The 13,939-nt window shown below is 44.9% G+C and overlaps 1 protein-coding gene across 1 annotated transcript; it reads right to left on the bottom strand.

Moving 5' to 3' along the window:
- Positions 1–265: 265 nt before the first annotated feature.
- On the bottom strand, positions 266–13,138 carry ckap2l (cytoskeleton associated protein 2-like). The gene is made up of 9 exons (XM_069138358.1): positions 13,028–13,138; positions 11,247–11,313; positions 11,114–11,168; positions 9,163–10,367; positions 8,162–8,357; positions 4,874–5,032; positions 3,642–3,702; positions 3,032–3,194; positions 266–831 (listed from the first exon to the last, which is right to left on the bottom strand). The coding sequence occupies exons 1-9, from the start codon at positions 13,065–13,067 to the stop codon at positions 522–524; spliced, it is 2,256 nt and encodes a 751-aa protein (XP_068994459.1). The 5' UTR covers positions 13,068–13,138; the 3' UTR covers positions 266–521.
- Between the last annotated feature and the right edge of the window lie 801 nt (positions 13,139–13,939).

Raw genomic sequence — 13,939 nt, 5'->3', positions numbered from 1 at the left:
TGTTCACTGTCAAGGTGCAGCGAAACCATTCCAGAGTTTTCATGTTGCGTCACAAAGTTGGTTTCTGCCTACGCAAAAATGCCGGCAGGTCCGGTCTGAGTGCCGTTAAACTCCCGCAGTGAGACTCAACCAAGACAATTGTATTAACTCAAGCATATCTATAAAACAACAGGGTGTTGGCCCTTTTCTTTTGATAATTTCTGTTGCGTTGGCATGTTCCCATGTGAGATAGGGATTCAAAAAGTGACAACACATAGAAGGGTTTTTAAAAAGTTATCTATTTTACATGACTATTAACACTGCATTACTGGAAAGAATAAAATACATAATACAGAAGACCAAAGGAATACACCAAATAGCTTGTACAAGAGCAAGACAAATACTTGCGTTAAGAAAAAAAAGGATACAGAGAGAAATGACACCAAAGTATTCGCATACAATTCATTTTTTTCCTCCCTGCCATGCTAAGCGTGAAAAATGCTGAATTGTTTTTGTCTAAACTGGAAAGTCAGCAAACGAAGCTAGACGCCGTCTTCACGGACAAGCTGGACAAACACCTTGTCTTCAAGTGCCTCGTTCTCTCTGTAAAAGTACATCGGTGTGTCGTGGACTGTCGGGCTGGTTTCTTCACTCTGTCGCTCCTCACTTTTTTCTTCATCCTCTGCAGCGACCCGGTCATTGAACGAGGCCACGCAGAGGTCACGGTCCTGAAGGTATGCGGGGTATCTGAGCGAGGCTCTCTCGATACGCACCGACCGTCTAACCGGGGTGAAGAAGCGAACCTCTCGGCCGTTGACCCTCACTGGTTCCGTCTGTTGGCCTGAAGGCCCACTGAAGGAGAAGAAAATCAAAGGCATTTTTTATTTTATGATGGAAGAAGAAGGATCTAAAGGATCTGGGAGGATGCCGAGGCCTTCATGGAAAACCTGATCCAGACTTGGACCCTGACCGGGGGACCAGCTGAGCAATGAGCAATTCACATTTAACTTCCCAATACCAGACTGTAATGATGGTGCTGTTGTTGTTTTACCTGATGATGGAAAGAAAATAAGATGTACTTATGTGGCTCAAGAATGTTCCTAGTGTCTCATTTACGACGTCCATATGTTCTCATCTTGTGACCTACAACTGAACTCAGTATTAACTACAAAAGCAGGTACAAAAGAAATGGGGGTGACTGCCAACTGTTTGTCAGACTGTATAAAAGCTAAAGTTGAGCAATGCTGGACATCTTTCTTTGAGTGTACATGTATTTGCTCCTTCTAGTAAGAATAAATGTCCGATGTGTTTGATTTTGAATCCAGCCTCTGAGTAATTTTTCCAACATATTTGGTCCTTCAAGCCGGATCCCAACATCTCATCCTCCGTCTGGACACAGCCTGAAACCGCACACGGGGGAGTCTGGGACTCCTGAGGAAAGACCTCCGCCCTGTTTCTTTATCGAAACAGTTTGGACATTGGTGAGACGAGGACTAACTGGAGAGAGGAAGGGTGACGGGATCCTAGAACAAGGCTGATTCACCATCAAACATCGGACACCTGGGTAAGACATTTTCTTTTTTTTTGTGCTAAAGAGTCAGGTCAGGGACCTACTAAAGAGTCTGAGTAGACTAGATAAACTAAAGAGTCTGAGTAGACTAGATAAACTAAAGAGTCTGAATAGACTAGATAAACTAAAGAGTCTGAATAGACTAGATAAACTAAAGAGTCTGAATAGACTAGATAAACTAAAGAGTCTGAATAGACTAGATAAACTAAAGAGTCTGAATAGACTAGATAAACTAAAGAGTCTGAATAGACTAGGTAAACTAAAAGTCACGTGTGCAAAAAATAGGTCAGGGACCTACAGGTAAATACAAGAGAAAACTTCCGGAAGATATAAAAATGAAAAAAAAAGATAATAAATAATTAGATACTGTGAGCGTCCAGTTGCTCGGGTGAACTCCATACAAACTGGTTGGCTCATGGATAGAAACAAATAATAAATAAATGAATGAATAGATACTGTGAGTGTCCTACAGTGTAAAGGAGAGCCGAAACCTTGCGGTGTGAACCTAAAACTCTCCTCTGCGGAAACCTAACGGTGCCAAAAGCAGATATCACTGTATAAAGACCAGTTGCTCGGGTGAACTCCATCCTAACTGGTTGGCTCACAGATAGCCAAAATGGGATTATGCTGTAGTAAGATCGAAGAGATACCTCTGGAGGGAGACGTAAAACGTCCTTCATGGAAAACCTGATCCAGACTTGGATCCTGACCGGGGGACCAGCTGAGCAATGAGCAATTCACACTTAACTTCCCAATACCAGACTGTAATGATGGTGCTGTTGTTGTTTTACCTGATTAAAGATTTCAATATGCAAAACAAGCAACTAAATCTGTCATCATGCCTGAATTTCTTTTGTTCTTCCAGATGTTTGCACAATATGAAGATATTCATCAAAATATACACCCTCAGAAGGATTTCTTCAAGATTAGCTTCAAGATACTGATCTAGTACAGGCAGGCCGTGCTGTGGCTGCAGGTCCTTCCATCGATCAATGAGCTTCTCTCTGATAATGGCCATCAGTAAAGTATTTTTGAGGTTCGACAAGTGACAAAAAGTTGCCACGTTTGTTCACGCTCACTTGGAGGCGGGACACAAACCTGCTGGAGTATCCTCAGGATACAAGTGCAGCCTACGATGTTCCTTTGCTCTGATTAAACGGTACAAACGTGACCCCGCTGGAATACACCGCCTGCCGTAGGCCTCCAACACGCCTGAGCTGCGTCTTGTTTGCCAGGCAGAAAGTGTGTTGCAGGCCGAAGACTTAAAGGCAGAAACTGTGGACGAAGTCAACACTTAAACATTTAGATCACGGGATTGATTTTAAATGAGCCAACGCATCATTTGATGAAGTTGTATTCAACAGAGCTCTGGATGACTAAGAAACCCCATTCTTTTTGACCCCATTCAACCAAAACGACAACATCCTGTCTAATGCAAAAGATAGTCTGTGGCTGGAGATTTGGGTAATGACTCAAACATACCCCGGAGTTGCAGTTATCTTGTACTTGATCGCAGACGAGGCTCCTTTCTCCCCACAGATAAGGAGTCGGACAGATTTCGGAGTCATCGTCGGGTTGTTGCAACACTGTGGCGTGGATGCAGCTGTCGGACTGTCGCCTTCATCTTTCTCCTTTTCTTCAGAGGCTGACGAAAAAAATGAAGATATGATGAAGTGAATGTAGTCAGAGTTGACATTTTATTTCGATTTCACTGTTTGACATTACAAAAATCAATTAAACCTTAAAGCTGCATGAATTCATTTTTCTGGCCAACAAGCTGTAAACACAAACAATCACATTTTCTTCTCAAGAATTTCATATTGCAAACATATGAGCACTGTTGAGGTGCTTAAAATCCAGACTGCTGTTAATGAAACAATGTATCATAAACTGTGTATTATACAGTTAACATAATTACAAACACAACTACATTGTAACTTTATCAAATTTTAATCTTAGCACATATAAAATATAAGACAAATGAAGGCATGGAGAGAACAGAGACAATCAACGGCAGTGTGAGGCTCGAAGATGATACCGTTCCTTCATGCTTCTACTATTCTTATTGCTGCCGAGCATGAAGCAGCGCTACCTTGGATCGCGTCCTTTTTCTTCAGAATTTCAAACACCACCGTCCGCAGCTCGTCCACTGGCTGCAATGAAAAAGAAGTGCAGAGACTTAACAGATCACGAGCGAGGAATCAGCATTGTTCGAAGTAAAAACTGGAATTCACGTTGCAGTTCAAATGTATGACACATCATGCTCGAGAGATGGAAAGTGCTTTGCTGTGGAAGACCAGGAGGAGTAAATTACAGCACGACTAGGCAGACTGAATCCAGAAATACACATCCACACATGAACATTCACCTGCTCTGCATTTCATTTTACTGGACCATCGGTTCTGTCGATCCCAACCTTCTGTCACGTAAACATGACTTGTTTTTAACTTGATTTCCAGACATTAACCATTAACAACTGGACTTTCTGATGTATGATATTATAGCACCTTTCACCGCCGTCTGTGGTGCTTTCTTTGGACTATCTGAGATAAAGATTGACAAAGAAACTTGAGTAGTATGGAGTTGTCCTCTCCAACATGGAAGTAGTTCATCTGGAGGAGGCATTTTCGCTGGACATGAACCCATTTATAAATACTTTATGAAAAGTTAGGTTCAGATAACGGAAGCAATGTCGTCAGAGCAGAAGTAGACTGTAGGGAGGCCATCGAAGACCTTAATGAAGTCCACATTAAAGACACTCTGCTTCTGAAGGGCATCACATGGGATCAGACTCCCTTCAAGTTCACAACATGGTGGCATTTGGGAGAGACAAATCCGTAGTCATAATGGTCGACACATGATGATGAAGGTCTGCAGACCGTGTGATGTGGGTTACAGCTGCCTGATGAATGTAAAGATTCAGTGAAAAAGCGGAGTTGTTGATTAAATTAGAGCTGTTCCCCTCCTACCCCCAAGCCGCCCAGAAACTCTGGGAAAACCACAAACAATACCACAAGTCAGGAGATCACACTGCCAAACAGGCTGTTTTGAACGGCGCTCTGTGCAACGGAGGGGGCGGAGTCACGGGTGGAGTCACGGGCGGAGTCACGCTGCCTCGACGCGTTCCAGAGAGCATCACAGTGGACGTCACGGGTGGAGTCTCCTTACTGCAGCGAGCGGTTCTCGAGAAGCGACCCGGCAACAACACTGTCCAGACAACCATCCTCCTAAACAGGCCGTTTTCAACCAGCACGGCACTGGTGTAAAAAAAAAATACAAATTCAAATAAAAACAATCAAAATTTGAATATCATGGATGACTTACCTCCAACACAACACGAACAGCCTCTTCAAACATGGGCAGGACGTCCAGGTTGCCTTCTTGCTCCATCAGCCGGGCTCGACAGATCCAGTATTTGGCAAACTTCTGGGACAGCGCAGGCAGCCGGGAGAGAATCTGCTTCACCTGGTCTGCAGGGAAATCCTGTGGGTGAGACACACACTGAAAATGAGGCCATCAGTAAACTCCAACCAAAGTGCTTGTCATGTGGTCAAACGGCGTCTGAAAGCTTTTTCCCACCAAAGTCATAAATGTGGTGACGGCACCAGACTTCCTCTGAAAAAACACATCCATGATTGCACCAAGTTTACGTCGTGACGGTTGGACAAGTGTGTTGAAGAGCAAAAGGAAACCCAGTTGGATCTCGCTGAGGCTCTTTCTTTTCAGGGCTTACACAACTATTCCTGTCACTTTTTGTGTGAACAAGCACGTCCAACACTATGAATGCAAACTCCCTCCTAGATGCCGGTTAAAAGTCGGCACACTTGCAGGATGATCACATCTCCCTCGCCCCGCCAGCTCCCGGGCACGTTGCAGGCCCAAGCCGAGCGACAGACCCGCACCTGGGAACAGCTAGCGGCCCGGCCAGCGGCAGCCCCACCAGCAGCCCCACCAGCGCCAGGACCGGCGTCCTTCACCGTGGTGGCCGTGCACAAGATGACGCCGGCGGATGACGTACAGGCCTTTATGGACATGTTCGAGTCGATGGCGGAGGCGTGTGCTTCGCCTTTGACCAAGTGATAGGAATTGATGGTCAGCTGGTGCGCCCTGACGCAGCGCTGTCATATCCGCACTTTTCATTGATTAGGGACAGACTGTATAGAGTGAGTCGTGACACTCAAACAGGTCAAGAAAACACCCAGTTGTTGGTGCCAAAAAGCCGCCGGGAAATGATTTTCCAGGCGGCTCACTATAACCCGATGGCGGGCCACATGGGATATGATAAAACTCTGGACCGGATAATGGCCCGGTTTTACTGGCCGGGCATCCGGGGGGATGTGTGCCGATGGTGTGCATCTTGCCCGGAGTGTCAGCTGGTAAACCAGCCGGCCATTCCGAGGGCGCCTTTACATCCTCTACCCTTGATGGAGGTCCCATTTGACCGTGTTGGCATGGACCTCATCGGGCCATTCCACCAGAGCGCACGCAGATATCGCTTTGTGTTAGTCCTGGTGGATTATGCAACACGATATCCTGAGGCAGTGCCATTGCGCAGCATTTCAGTAAAGAGTGTTGCGCAGGCTCTCTTTCAGGTCATCTCCCGAGTCAGAATCCTGAAAGAGATTCTGACTGACCAGGGCACCTCGTTCATGTCGCGAACACTGAGAGAACTTTATGGATTACTGGGCATTAAGTCTATTCGGACCAGTGTTTATCACCCACAGACTGATGGGCTTGTGGAACGTCTGAATAAGACTTTAAGTCCATGATTCATAAATTTAAACACGACAATGAACGTAATTGGGATAAATGGCTTGATCCTCTGTTGTTTGCAGTGTGGGAGGTCCCCCAGGCCTCGACTGGATTTTCTCCCTTTGAACTGCTGTTTGGCAGGAAACCACGAGGGGTGCTCGACCTGCTTAAGGAAAACTGGGAGGAGGGTCTGAGCTCCAGCAAAAGTGAAATTCAATACGTCCTGGACCTGAGAGCAAAACTCCACACGCTGGGTCAGATGTCACAAGAATTTGCTCCAGGCCCAGGAACGTCAACAACAGAGGGGCCAAGCTGAGGCAATTCACACCGGGAGAAAAGGTACTTGTATTGCTTCCTTCTTCCAGCTCAAAACTCCTCGCCAAGTGGCTAAAGGCCCTTTGTGGTCACAGGGCAAGTGGGGGACGTCGACTATGAGGTGGTGCGGTCTGACAGGGGCGGAGCTACACAGCTCTACCACCTCAACCTCTTAAAAGCATGGAGAGAGGCGGAGTCTGTTTCTCTGGAGAGAGGAGCTGGGGCCAGAGATTCCAAAGTCTACCAATCCTGCCTCGCTCCCTTTCGACGCCCATCTCTCCGGGACTCAGAGAACAGACGTTGCCAAGTTGCAGAAGCAGTTTGCTGATGTGTTCTCCCTCCGGCCAGGACGCACGAACCTCATAGTGCACAACATTGAGACATCTCCGGGCGTGACGGTGCGGTCGCGCCCATGAACACAAGAGAAAAATTGTTCAGAGAGAATTGGCTGCTGTGCTGGAGATGGGAGTAATAGAAGAGTCCAACAGTGCCTGGTGTAACCCCATTGTTCTTGTTGTCAAGAAGGATGGATCTATACGGTTCTGTGTGGACTATCGCAGGGTGAATGATGTGTCACGATTTGATGCGTACCCAATGCCCCGGGTCGACGAACCCCTGGACCGGCTGGGCACTGCGCGTTTCTTCACGACACTGGATTTAACCAAGGGCTACTGGCAGATTCCTCTCTCGCCAGAGTCTAAGGAAAAAATGGCCTTCTCCACTCCGTTTGGATTATACCAATTCACTTTGGGTTGTTCGGTGCCCCGGCCACTTTCCAACGCCTCACTGACCGGGTGCTGCGTCCGCATGCTGCATATGCTGCCGCCTACCTGGATGATGTCATCATCCACAGCACCACCTGGGCGGAGCATGTGCAGCGGGTGGGCGCAGTGCTGGAGTCCCTGAGGCAGGCTGGGCTCACCGCCAACCCAGGGAAGTGTGCAGTTGGACGGAGGGAGGTACGGTATCTGGGGTACCACTTGGGGGGGAAGAGAGTAGGTTAGGCCGGATGGCTCCCCGGCCTAAGTCGGGCGGTGGGGGTATGTGGTTAGCTCAGCTGCAGGGGGTAGATAGTGGGAGGAGTGGTTCAGGGAACGGTGCCGGGCCGAATACGGACTGATGAGCACAGCTGAGCTGGATGTGAACTGATGAGCTCTCCCCTAATAAAGGGGAGCAGGGAGAAGGAGGATGAGGAGGAAGCGGTTGCACGAGGACATTGGTGTATGGGCCGGGCAAATAAAAGCATTTTACACCTGAACGTACGACTGAGCGTGTCATCTGTGTCCAGGAGAGACCCCGGTAGCACCAACCTTGCTACAAAACACTTTTTCCTTCCAGTGAGGTCAAACAACCCACGCAGATGTTTTGGAGCGCACTCCATCTTCAAATGGATTTCGTTTCTCTTCCTTTACAGACTACACACGGTCCTCCCAAACAATGTCGTATCATATTCCCCTGTGTTCAACAAATAACTTTGAGTGAGATGTCATACCGGGTGGGAGATCGCATCAGATTCAAAAGCTTAAAAAGACAAACACAATGTACCTCTTGAAGCAACTTGATGCAGTCGGCCAGGGATCTGTCCACAGCAGAGATGAGGGAGTGGGCCTCGTCTTCCTCCTTCAAGGACGTCCAGAAAGGCTGCGACACACACACGGTGCGCCTGACCTGAGCTTTCGCTGGCATTGGAGGACGTTTGTAGGAAATCCCTTTGGCTTCCCGCCATTCCTGCAGTTTTGTCCTAAAAAACAAAAAGGAGAGAACAGGTTGAAAATGCTGTCCGTTAAGGGCAAAACTTGTTTTTAGTTTTGCCCTTAATGGACATCACAGCAGAGAGACAGGAAACGAGGGCAGAGAACGTACGAGAGTCTCACAACAAGCAAGGATCGATTCTTTTAACGTTTTATTCTGAGCGAACAACACTTGGTTTCAACTTAATAATTAAAGTTTACCAAACAATCATCTTGTTTACCCAACAACTGCACACTGAGTCTGAATAAGCTTTTATTTTGGACATGTTCATTTTAACATGCTTGGATACCTAAACCAGGTAAAACCATCCAAGTGAGGCGTGTTTGAGTGTCAAATTGAATATGACCAAACAACCTGTCGCATCATGTTGCGCCATGTCGCACAGCATTATTGATTGTCAGAAATCTATGAAACGAGTTCCTGTCCACCCACACAGACTTACTCATCAGTGATACTGAACAAAGAAGTTACTCAATTTGTTTTCATTAACTGCTTTACTTGTCAAGCAAGTATCCGAACTTCAAAGTCCCGCTCTTATCTTGTTTTTTTATGATGTGTAATGTGTAACAACACTCTGATTTCACTCATGTTTTATTGTAGAATAATAAAAGACTACCGTACGCTCCTTGTGAGACATGGACAGAAAGCTTAGATATTCAGCCTCTTTTGCAGCAGGTGAGTGATCACAAGACAAACTCTAATCTACAGTGAACTGCGGTGGAAATGGATTCATTTTTAGGTGCCACATCATGATGTCGTGTGATAGTTCCCAGTAGTTGCACTGTTCTACTTACAGTCTTTCCTCCTGGGCAGCAGTCAGTTTCTTTCCCTCAGTCTGGGGAACGACCCTGTCGAGGACCTTTGGTGTCTTCGTGACTGAGGCTCGGCCTGTAAGTCTGACGGTCCTCGCAGGTTGTGGTGCCGTCTGTGACATCACTGGAGCACCCGTTCTCTTAATGCCTGCTTGCGGTGGAGGGGAATTTGCTGAACTGCGTTCCTTCTTGCCACCCGTCTCTTTACTTGTCTTGGCTTTCCTTCCCAGCTCGGTAACAACAGCGCGCGTTGCCCCGCTGACAAGTCCGGAAATGCTCCTGCTTTCTGGCTTCACAGATGTTTGGAAGGCAACTTTGCATAGTTGGCCAGGTTTCCCCGCTTCGGCTCCAGATCTGGACTTTGTGACTCTGTCTACCAGCGGACCTGCTGGTGTTTTGATTGGTACTCTCACCTCTGGCTTTAACGGTGCTGCTGTGCCCTTGAAGCAACCGGATGTTGATTTCAGTCCACTTGATATTTGACTCTTACAAGATGGCTGACAATGTTTCCTCAGAAGGGGTTTAGAGTTGGACTTGTTCTGATACTGAACTTTATTTCCAGCCACGGCCGACCTCTGGGAGGCAGAGACTGATGACACGCTGCTGGATCGCACTTTCATGACATTAAGGCTCGTGGTGGTGGTGGTGGTACGAGCTGCTGTGGCAGAGGTGTGTGTGAAGCTTGACTGTGTGTTTCTTGGCTGAGTCACTGCAGGAATCAGTCCTGTCTTTGTCTTGACAACAGGGCCAAGACTCATCCTGACACTGACCGTCTTCATTGGACCTGACGAGGTGATATTTGAGCTGCAGCTAAATTTACTGTTTGATTTTATTCCAACTGTATGAGCTGCACTTGAAGGGGGTTTGCCTGAAGATTGAATTCCTGTGTTTGGCTGCTTTTTGAGATGGCTGGCTGCATTGAGGTTGGATTTGGAGGAGACGACAGTGTTTGTTCTGGAAAGCACAGGCTTTAGATTCCGTTTTGGTTGCACTGGGCCTCTGCTTGAAGATGGACGAGTTGCATTTTGCTGTCCTGTCAATATGCTGCCTTTTACATTCACTTTGTTAGTGACACCAAATACTCTTCTGGCAGGGTCTTGTCTGGATTGAGCATTTGATGGTTCACCTTTTGGGCCATTATGTCTGAATCTGTCCGCTGGGGCTTTGTTCTCTTTTTCTGTAATAATCTGTGGGAACAAAAGCAAACAATTGAATAAATAGTAGCTTAGCAGAGGCCTGTTTCCAGTAAACTAAGTTTCCCCATAAATAAATAAATATTCACGCTCCACAGGGAACCGTCTCCAGTCATTGCACCCTACCGGGTGTACACATTCAGTTAAGTTTGAAAGTATTGGAGAAGTCATTAACCAATCAGCATTAACCACGATATTCACTGAAAGTCTACCACCTCTGTTTGACATCATCTCACTTAGCTACCCACACTGGTCGCAAGTCTACCACCTCTGTTTGACATCATCTCACTTAGTTACCCACACTGGTCGCTGATTGTTCTCTCCTTTTAGAGTAGCTTAACAAATGTTAATACAAACCAGGTTTTCATATTGCAATTACGGTAAAGAAAACTGACGCTGTGAACAACACCTCTGACTAAAACCCCGTCAGCTCAGCGTGAGAACTTGTATCAAAACAATATAGCATGTCAGACTGATTATGTTGACCCCATGTTAATATTACATCATTCTTTTGAAGACCTCTTCCAATGAAAATCATGTTTCGAACCCTTGCCACATGTTCATCAGCTGTTTTTCATACGTGAATACGTCATACGTGACTCATAAAAATAACGAATAAGCAGTCAAAATCCCCCCCGTGCTAAAAATGAGCTCTGATTTTGGCATTCTAAGTCTTTGGTGGGACATTTGTGACTCAATTACTGCACAAACACATACACACACAAACACACTCAACCTACTTTTAGTGCAGACATCACAGGCTTCTTACCCTGACGGTCTTCATGGAGGTTTGACCTGAGGAGCAAGATTGACTCAATTAATCTGCCCTACACATAAAACACAACATGTGATCTCATGCAGTTTGTTTCTTACTTGGAATTGGGGAGTGTCAGCTTTCCTTTCGCTGACAGGTATTCCATCAGCTTCAGTTTACGCAGCTCTGTGACAAAAAGTTACACAGGAATTGAACACTGATTTATGGCATTATTTTTCATTATAGTCAGCTGTAAACTCCAAATTAAAGACTCACTTCTTAGTATCTTAACTTCAGCAATTTAGGTTCAAAATCCAGTGTATTTCTTACTAAATGTGCCTCCATACATATGTGTACATACAGTGTAAAATTTACACTGTAAATGAAGAGCTGCGATGCATTACAAGGTTTGGAAAAAGACCTTTAGTCTTGAATAACTGAGCAGACAGATCCCGAGAAACCTACTGCCAACCAGCTGCATGTTTTTGACACCTTTTACTCAGGCTGAGCATCTAAATGTGGAAGAGTACTGAAAGAGTTAATGCATACTGAGCTACATGATTAGCCAATTAATCACCAAAACAGGGGTGTGGCATATGGTATCATTCTTGATAACATCATTATGATTTTGACATAAGAAAAACAATTCATGTCATACCAATGGAATAACTCAAGACTTGTTGACGTCATGTAACATAGGTGTACACAACTCACAGAACAACAACATGCATGGATGAAAGTGACTCAACCGGACGACTTCAGTAATGTGAAATGTGTTTGGTTAGAGAAGATCACATTGCCCAAACTTTTCCAAAACTATCAAAACACAGTCTGTTTTTTTTTAGTTGTGTTTACCATTGTCAGACGGATCCTCATTAGCACAAAACATGACTTCACGTGTCTACAAGCACATCATGATGACCTCTTCACTGGACAACGGTCTGGTCTTTTAACATGTGATTCAGTACTTCGTACAGAGCAGTAAAAAACGACCTCATGGCATGGCAAATTATTTGCTAATTATTCAGAAGTAGCCTTTTAATATTGCATGCACGACATAAATCGTGAATTGTTTGACTTTTATAAACAGAAGTATCTACATGGGTGATCCTAGCATCGCGGTGTCAGCGGTGTTCGGCTTAAAGGCTCTTTAAAATCCTATTTGTAACATCGAAAGCAATTCAATAGCGGTTTGAGAACCAAAACAGTAGGGCCAATAAAGCCTGCAATTATTTATGAACTATATTCACTTTTTGCCATTTGTATCAATCTATATATTAATATTACACAGTTTTGCATAACAATACTTCCTGGTTATATATTAAATTATTTCAAAGAACCTGGAGCCAGAGAGTTGGTATGACGAAAGTTAATTTGATCAAAGTTTTGGCTAAAATATGGACAATGTTTGGTTTAAACTCCACATCCAACTATTCAGCAGCTTCCTGCATCAACAATCCACTTTCTCAACAATACCGCTTCAGTTTAGAGACGTGGAACATCTGACCGTTCACACGCGTCAGAAGTAATTCGGATTGAAACCGAATTGTGTGAAACCTTCACGACACATTCAAGCATGGGTAACTATCAAACACCCAAAGGACCAAAGTCATACGTTTAAACAAGATGTTGAAAAGTTCCCCGGTTTTTTTTTTTTTTATCGCTTATTCGCACATTAATATTGTTTGTACGGTGAAACCGGAGCAGCTCACCGACATCGGGCGCTGAAGTTGGTCCTGATTTGGGAATTTATTTACCTTGAAAATAAAAGTGTTTCTCCACGTGTTAAAGTGAACGTTTGCAGAGTAACGACAGCGACATGTATTAACGGGTAGCTATCTGATGCTAACAGCGTTAGCTCGCGTCAGATAGCGTTTTACAACTTAATAAGCTCGCTAACCTTTTCTGGAAAGCATTGATTCAGATTCTCCTTCTTCCATCTTTATATGAACTCGATTTCTTCTTTCAACGTTGTACCAATAACTAATTTAAAAAAAAAAAACAAATGCTCTGTTGCAGCGGTCGTTTTCCAATACGTTATGCTATCTTCATTACAACTGCGCTCGGGCACCCGGTTTTGAAATTGCCGGCAGTTAACGCCTCCTCTTCTCTGATTGGAGGCTTTAAATTTCGAAAAAAATGAAGGGCGCGCTTGCGCAAAAGTCATGCTCTGATTGGAGCAGAGAATGTAAACAAGACGTGGCAGCATGTGTCCACCATATGGACACCAGGCACGTCGCCGCAGCTCGACCAGGCTGTTGTTGTTGCTCACAGCTTTAGTTTCGCTCGCTGTGTAAATTTGGGTCCGGTAACACCAGACTACCAGGACAGCACCTATGACAGAAATGTGTGGGCATTTTGTGTTGAATGTGGATGTTTACATTTTTTTTTTTAAATCCACAAAGTCGTTGTCTCTAAATTTAATTCATACAAATTAGACTAAAAAGAAAAAAAAAATATTTAAAATGTATATTTAATGTGACCACGTGCCACCATCTTTTGCAGTACTCCTTGTTATTATTGTCACTGAGTCAGGAAGGATAGTTCTTTATGAGTCTGGCTGTATGTTTGGGGTTGTTGTAAGGCTGCAGAGTTGGTTAGATGATCAGCATTGTAACATCAGTTTTTGCCAATTAATACAGCAGTTAAATCAATGTGGAGTAGTAACTGCAATATCTCCAACTGAAATGTGTTGGAAGAGTAGCTTAAAGTATCAAAATGAAAATGCTCTAGAATGAGTACCTACTTCAAAATTGTTATTATATATATATGTACTGGTTTATACTATATACTGCGTAGTCACTGACATGCA

This window comes from Embiotoca jacksoni, unplaced genomic scaffold (genome assembly GCF_022577435.1).
Source record: "Embiotoca jacksoni isolate LCO1_2020_lvr unplaced genomic scaffold, fEmbJac1.0.p SCAF_8, whole genome shotgun sequence".
Taxonomy (NCBI): Eukaryota; Metazoa; Chordata; class Actinopteri; family Embiotocidae; genus Embiotoca; species Embiotoca jacksoni.
The sequence above is the reverse complement of the archived record's forward strand: the minus strand, read 5'-3'. Positions and strand labels throughout refer to the sequence as shown.